Source organism: Melozone crissalis, unplaced genomic scaffold (assembly GCF_028551555.1).
Source record: "Melozone crissalis strain CALT ecotype California unplaced genomic scaffold, PUWL_Pcris_2 ptg000057l_1, whole genome shotgun sequence".
NCBI classification, from domain to species: Eukaryota; Metazoa; Chordata; class Aves; order Passeriformes; family Passerellidae; genus Melozone; species Melozone crissalis.
In genome coordinates this window covers 2,052,002-2,059,815 of record NW_026535835.1, presented here as the reverse complement: position 1 = coordinate 2,059,815, position 7,814 = coordinate 2,052,002, and the positions used below count along the sequence as shown (strand labels likewise).

The 7,814-nt window shown below is 53.7% G+C and overlaps 1 protein-coding gene across 1 annotated transcript in view; it reads left to right on the top strand.

Annotated features, from left to right (window-relative positions):
- Nucleotides 1–2,778: 2,778 nt before the first annotated feature.
- The window catches only part of GALNT17 (polypeptide N-acetylgalactosaminyltransferase 17), a 245,160-nt gene continuing 240,124 nt past the window's right edge, over nucleotides 2,779–7,814 (top strand). Inside the window, exon 1 of the mRNA XM_054287051.1 lies at nucleotides 2,779–3,084. Coding sequence (XP_054143026.1) covers nucleotides 2,847–3,084 — 238 coding nt within the window. The 5' untranslated portion in view covers nucleotides 2,779–2,846. The remainder of the gene's footprint in view (nucleotides 3,085–7,814) is intronic.

Genomic DNA, 7,814 nt, shown 5'->3' with positions numbered 1-7,814 from the left:
AACCCAGGGAGCTTTTACAAGTTAATCTCCCCAGACAGGGCAGAGGGGCTCTTGGCACACATGAATTCTGATTTTTTACCTCTCATGTTATTTCCCACACAGCTTTTTTCCCTTGCATTTTTGGACATCTTTATTTTCTCCTGCTGTGCTGTCCTCCCCAGGACCAGACACTCAGGGGTGCCAGGTGCCCTGCAGCCATCTGTCACTCTAAGGGGACTTGTGGCTTTCTCCCTCCCTCCTGTTTTTTTGGGATTTAATTCTGCTCTTTTCTTGGGGGAAGTGGTGGCAAAAATGCTCTCCTCCTTCAGCAAGGAGCTGCTTCAAATTCTTGCATTCTCTTTTTTAAGATCCTAAGATTATTTTTTTCCCATTGGGATCATCTGTAACAGCCATGTGCCCAAAGCCTTTAAATCCAGCTTTTTCCAAACTGGTTTATAATTAAAATAGATCTTGCTGCTTCTGTGTAATACACCAGCCTGACTTCAGTGGGAGCAGTGGTAATGAGGACACGGGAATGGTTCTTTATCCCAGCCTGCTTCAGAATAAGCAGCAGGTATTTTTCTGTTTGCACAAATATTTCTGCTCCTGACAGTTAAAGCCATGTGGTTTCCCTTTTTGGTAAACTGCTCTGCCAAGTTGGGGTGGTGTTTGTTTATTTGTTTAATAAAAAGTGGTTTTATTTATAGAGAAGAAAAATCTCAGTTGTCAGCTTTGGAAACAAACCTTCTGTTTATTGTGTGCCAAAACACCCCTGTAGAACCCCCAAACCAGCTTCCCCTCAGCGCCTGCCAAAAGCTGGTTTTCAGCAATTTGTGAGGTATTTCTAGCTCTGTGTCACACAAATTGTTCACATTTTCACCCTCTTATAATGAACCTGAGTGTGGATGATGGACTGACCACAGTATTTTAGGGTTTGACTATGACTTATGTGCCTTTCTCTGCTCCAGGTTTGTAGCAGGATCCTGGGTCTGAACATACAAGCCATAAAAGACTTCATGTGCAGCTAGGACTGAATTAAAACTCCAAATCCTCCAAGGCAATTTTAGGTTTGTTTCCATGGCATTGATTTTTTGTTGAGGTTTTTTTTTTTTTCTTTTTTAATTATGGCTTGAAGAGGAGAGGGGTTATTCTTACCTTTTGAAAAGTTGCCTTGTAGGATAGAATGTCTCAAGGTTGTTTGAATTTCTAATGCCTGTTGGTGCCATCTTTCTGAAAAGCAGGGTTAACTGTCGCACACGGATAAAGCTCAGAAAACAGGGTTACTGGGGTTGTTCAGTAGTGGCTGTGCCCTATGAGAAGATTCAGCATTCTTGCATTAAAACGTTGGATGTGAACTGTAGTTTATGATGTTTATCACTTTACCTCGTGTCAGGGTTTGAGGTGCAGGTGATCCTTGCTAACGACAGCGTAACAGCTCTGAAGTCATTCCCTCGCTCCGGCACGGAGGAACCTGGGGAAGCAGGATGCTTCCTTTGTCATTCCGTGCCGGGCAGGGAAAGCCAGCGTTCCGAGGGAGATGACAAAGCTGCCATCTGGGAAAGAGGGGAGCAGAGTCCAGGGGAGGGCCACGCACCGCCCGGGGGGCTCAAACTTTCTGTGTCACCGAGCGGCCCGAGCGCGGTACCGCGACCGGCCCCATCTCCGCCCGCTCCAGCCCCGCGCTGCCCATCCCCGTACAGAGCCGGAACCCATTGCTCCTCATCCCGCACAGGGCCGGCACCGAGCGCTCCCCATCCCGCACAGGGCCGGCACCGAGCGCTCCTCATCCCGCACAGGGCCGGCACCGAGCGTTCCCCATCCCGCACAGGGCCGGCACCGAGGGCTCCCCATCCCGCACGGGCACACGTTGCTCCTCATCCCCACACAGCACCGGCACCGAGCGCTCCCCATCCCGCACAGGGCCGGCACCCATTGCTCCTCATCCCCGCACAGCAGTGGCACCCAGCGCTCCTCATCCCCTCACGGCCCCAGCACCCAGCACTCCCCATCCCCTCACGGCCCCGGCAACACTGCTCCTCATCCCCGCACAGCACCGGCACCGAGCGCTCCTCATCCCCTCACGGCCCTGGCAGCCCGCACCCCGCATCGCCCTCACGGCCCGGGCACTCCGCGCTCCCCATCCCCGCCCGGCCCCGCTGCCCGCTCGGCCCCTCCGCAGCCCCCGGGCCCGCGCGGCGCTCGGGCCGCCATGCCGGGCTGTGGCGGGGCCGGGCCGCTCTCCGCAGGCGCGGGCGCTGCGCGGGGGCTCTGCCGCAGCCGCCGGCCCTGCGCGGGGCGGGGGCTCCGCCGCGGCCGCCGTGCCGCCCCCTCCCCGGGCGCCGTGAGGGGCGGGCGCCCCGCGCCCCCGCCCGCCCCCGGCCCCGCTCCGCCCGCGCAGGGGGCGCCGGCTCGGCCCGCGCCGCGCAGCAGCGGCCGCGCTCCCCCCGCGGGCCGGCGGAGGCGGGAGGCGGGCGGGGGCCGGGCGTTGATGCCGGCGCTGATGCCGGCGATGCCGCAGGGCTCCTCGGCCCCGCGGCCGCTCCGCAGCTCCGGCGCGGCCGCCCTGCGCGGGGCATGAAGTTGCGGCGGCGGCGGCGGCAGCGCGGCGGGCGGAGCGGGGCGGGCGGCCCCGGCCGCGCCTCCTCTGCGGGGTCATAGTCCCGAGCGGGCTCTCCGCGCCTGGGCGAGCGGTGCCGCTGCTCGCCAGCCCTCCCGCTCCGCTCGCCGCCGCGGTCGTGTGCGGCCAACACAGCCCAGGCGGCCGGGACGCGCTCCCCGCGATGTGCGCGCAGCGGCGGGCGGCCGCCGGCCCGCTCCCATAGCCCTGCCGGCAGCGCGGCGGCTGGCGGGGCCCCTCGGGAAGTTTGATGGCTTCTTTGAGGAGAGTCAAAGTCCTGCTGGTGTTGAACCTGATCGCCGTGGCTGGCTTCGTCCTCTTCCTGGCCAAGTGCAGACCCATCACGACCAAGAGCGGCGACTCCTACCATGACATCCATCCCAGGGCAGAAGTGGCCAACTTGACAGCCCACGGCATCAGCTCCATCCAGGATGCAGTGCTGAAGAGGCTCTCGCTCCTAGAAGACATCGTCTACAGGCAGCTGAATGGTAGGAACAGTTCTCCTGCTCTTTAATGCCTTCGGGGTAGGGTCGGTGATGGTGAATGGAGGCTCGGAGGAGCAGGTGCCCGCTTTGCCTGAAGTTGCATGACGGACCCCTGCTCTCCCCTCTGCTGTTGTGCAAACGGAGTCTCAACAGACTGGATCGATTTAGCATCTGATTTCTAAGTTTTGTGTGTGCCTAAAGCTCGGGGCACCTTGCGCAGGATGGAAGGAAATGGTAATAAGAGAATGCTGCCTTTCAGATTGATAGCGGCGGTCAGTAAATGACAGCGGCACGATTCCTGCATCAAACGAGCTGGGTGTGCGGCGGGTGAGCACGGGCTGGAGCAGCGCAGGGTCTATTGATCGAGGGAATGGCTTTTACTCCCGCAGAGCTGGGCTCGGAAAAGGAGTTTTCAAATGGCTCAAGTGTGTTGCATCATTTGAGTGCAGAAGGTCAGAAAGCAAAAGGCACTTTCTCTAAGAAGTTAAGCAAACTATCCAGTATTTCCTATGGCTCAGCACTGACAACTGCTAATTAAAATCTCAAGTAATGCTTCTCTTTATAGCACGGAAAAGGGATTTCTATTAAAATCTCACCAGGTTCAGTAGTTCAGAGATGTAGAAAGGGAGTTTTAAAGATGCTGTGCAAGATAGAGAAACACATTGTAAAGATGTAAGAAATCTAGGTGAGGTATCTAATTAAAACACTCACTGTGAAAGCTGATTTTTTTAAAGTTGTTCCCCACAGATTCACAACTGGGGGTGTAATTTCAATCAAGGGTCTTGCTTATTGCTTCCAATCTTTGTAGCTCTAATCCCTGCAAGTTTCTGTGTGTTGGAATGAGCAGAGTTGGTGTTTCTGGCAGTGTCTGTGTGATTCCCTCTCCGAGTTTGGAATATGGAGCTCGTGCCCCATTCTGTGCTGTGCTGAACCAGGAGCTGGTGTGTGCTGTGAGCTCTGGCTGGTGCCACTGTGCACCCAGGAGGAGAGGCAGGTGCAGGGATGCAGTGTGGCTTTCCCGAAGCACTCGGCATGGGCAGTGGCTTTGGGGACATCCCTGGAGCACTCAGCAGAGGAGGAAAGTGTTACTGACATTCCCCCTGTATACACTTCATGAGAAACCTGTCCTGCCTGTGCCTGGCTCTGTGAGATGTTGAAGCAGCACTGGTGAGGGATAAACAAAGGAGAAGCGTGAGGATAATGAGGAATAAGGTAGGAAGTTGAATGTTATTTGCAATCAAACTGTGAAATTGCCTGTTCCTGGATCCTGCTAGGGCAGAAGTTTCCAGGAGGATTTAGGCAGGTGTTTGGGCAATAACTGCAGCTCAAGATAAGAGCCCTTATTCCAGGACATTGAACCAGGATAGGACAAGTGATCATGCAGCAGGCTGCCATCCCTGCAGACACAGGGTGAGCTGGGCTGATCCCTTACTGCCCTTCTGTGGGGGTTAACCTGGGGCTCCCCACTCTGCCCTGCCCTGGTGGTGCCTCGGGCTGGTGAGAGGAGCTGCAGGGGCAGGGACAGCTCCGTGCTGTGCCCAGGCTGCTGTGGGCACGGGCAGCGCTGGCTGCAGCCTGCTCAGTGCTGAGCAGCAGTCATGCACCTACACACCAGGGGAGGCAGAGAGGGAATAGATATGTTGGCATATCACAAGCGTTTTCTCAGGGCAGGCAGAAAGCTGAGCACATAAATGTGACATCTTGTCTGGCCTCTGCATCCTGGGGTGATTTATAGCAGCGCTGATCAGTCTGACTAAAAAATAGCTCGGGCACGGCGCTTATGTAACTTTGGGTCAAGTGTATATTTGGTACATGTGGTTTGGAGAGAAGCTCAGTGCTCTGAGGGGTGGCTGTGGGCTGTGCTTCAGCAATGCTGGGGATTACAGCAAGATATGGGGGGGCCATCCCCACCCAGCAGCACTGGAAGGAAACATTCAGGGGCACTGGGACAGCCCCTGGGGCTGAGGGTGAGGAGCAGCTGGATTGGCTTTCCCTCCAGGAATTTTCTGTGCCTGGATAAGTGTTCATCCTGGGCACTCGAGGAACACCTAAAATCTCCTGCTTGCTGGAAGTGTGCAAATAGGAACTCACCACTTCTCCTTGATTTTTGTGTGGGCAGTTTTGTGCTGGTGCCTCACAAACCCACTTCAGCTCTGGGCCAAGCTCCCTGCACAACAACACACTGAGAGATGAGAATTCTCTTTTGGTTCTCAAAGGTCATGTTTCACTTGAAATCTGACCTGTGGTTTAGCAACTACAAAATCATGGAATAAAGCTGTCTTGGTTTGAATACACAGGTGTCTGCTAAGGAAGGCAGGAGCCTCCCTTGAAATGAAAAATGTAACCCCCCTCCCTCTGAATTATTATAAATTTGAAATTAAGGGGCCCTCAGGCAAACATGTGGGAGTAGGAATAACAGTTCTTTATTAGGAAAACTAAAAATAGAAATGTAATAGTACAAACAACAAAAAAAAGCCACTGCCAGAGTCAGAACACAACCTGACCCTGTGTGTCAGGGCGGTGTCCCAGCCCCATCCCATGGGGCTCAGCCCTCCTGCAGTGCCAGCTGTGGCTCTGCTGCAGCAGGGATCCTGCACAAGGGGGGAGTTTTCCTCTGCAGCTCCAGGGCTGCTGCAGATGGGCCTGGGCTCCCTCTGGCCATGCAGGGCAGCAGAAAGCTGCTCCTCTGGCAATGCAGGGGGCAAAGGCTGCTGTGCTGGGCCAGGCCCAGATTGGATCCAGGGAGGAATGCTTGGCTCCTCCCCTGGGCGGGGCATCTCCCCATGGGATGCTGGGATTGGATCAGCCCTGCAGGGACACTCAGTGGCCATGGACAGCAGAGATCGCCTGGAGGGAGGGTTGGCTGTGGGAGAGAGAAAGAAAAAACTGCCCCAAGGACAGCAGAGAACTGCCCCAGCTCTGACAGATGGGGATAGAACACACACCCAGCTAAATATTTCAGCCTAAGACAAAAATATTATACACAGGGCTGCAAGTTTAGAGCCTGCACCTCACAGAGCATTGGGAAGTGTTTGGCCAAAGTGAGAAGCTACAACCCACTCTGTGTGCAGCCAGCTATGGATTTCTCCTGCATTATAGGACTTGGCTGGATTTCAGTGGGAGTTGAAGCCATCTTTAAAAACCTGAATGTCTTCAAAAGCTCCATTCTGTACAGATAAAATGAGCAATCACCAATCTGATCATAGCATTGCTGTGAGTTTGGTTTGTGAGTCATGTAGTGTAAAGCATATTGGAAATAACAGCTCTCGGTGGTACAGCAGCCCTCATGTTTTATGTGTGTATATTTATTTATCTCTGTAAAGGTTGGCCATAAAAACAAGGTAAACATCACTGCTTTGGCTCTGGGAAAGGAGGGATTTGATACAATCCTTCTGTCTGAATGATGCTTCCCTGCCATGCTGTTCTGGAAATAACACCAGGCACCCTCTCACTCCTCTCTGGGCAAGAAGAGCTGTCCCAAAGGTGGCCCAATCTGTACATTTGCTTTTCTCTTTCTAAAAGCTGATTATTGCTCTTGAACTCGTTGCACAGGTTGTGTGGGGTTTGCTCTTTGCTGATGTAATTGATGGCTCCCACACACAGAGGTCCGAGGGTGCCCTGTGGAATGGAGGGCTTTGTATGTGTAGGCACTGATCTGGGAGCTCAGAGGATTTTTAATTTCTGCAGTCTCTTTTATGGATGGAGTTCTCTTGCCCAGCAGATGTCCAGAGAAAGCTAATGAAGGTCAGAAAGGAATGTGTATATTTTACTCTGGGTGTTAACTACAACTTGTCTTTTTGATCGAAGCCTGGGTTTTTATGTGCTGACATTTACATGAGTACAAATTGTGATCCAGCTTATTTCCAACTTTATGGAGATTTGCCCAAATGAACTTTTCAGTTTGTGTTTACAAAGAGTGGGTTTCTGTTCTGTGTGACCAGGTGAGGAGCTGAAGGGATCATTCAGCATTTTCAGGAACCATGTGGTGCTTCCTGGGAAGTACTGGGCAAAGTCATCCCATTATCTCACCCCATTCCTCCTGGGCTAATGTAGGAACCCATAGATGACTATGAGGAATTGGAGAAATTGGGCATTTGTAGGACCCAGAGACAGCAAAGGTGGCCCAAGCTTTGAACATCCCAGGGTGAGTGACATGGCTTGAGGAAAGCTGTGTTTGTTTCCAGTGTCCAAAGGTTCTGTGAGACCCTCTCAGTGGGATTGGCCAGAAATTGGTGCTGCCATTGGAAAATAGGGATTGCCACAGGGATAGAGCTCTCAATAAACCCTGGGTACAGCCATCCCCTTTACCTGCCCTGTCTGAGCATCTGGAAAAGGTGTGAGCAGGTCACCTCTGCTGCCCACTGGGGGCCTGAGGAACCTCCTAGGCAGCCACCTTCCAGCCTCTGTGTCCAGCAGAGGTCTGGCTCTTGGAGTAAAGCCTCTGAGCAGCGTGAAGGCTGGAAACTCCCTCTCTGGTGCTTTGGGTACTGGTGGATAGGGGTGGATTCACAGCAGCAGCTGACTCCAGAAAGTGCTTGGCTGTCTGGAAGCCAACGTGACAGGAGTGATGGAATGATGTGGCATCTACCTGGCAGTGTGGAGAAATAGTACCAAAAGTCTGAACTTCAAGGTAAATACTGGTAGGACAGAGAACAGAAGGGCATGGCTGACTCATCCAGAGCTCATCTGTTAAATTTTTTGTGGTCTCTCAGCAGGTCATAGAATCACAGAAT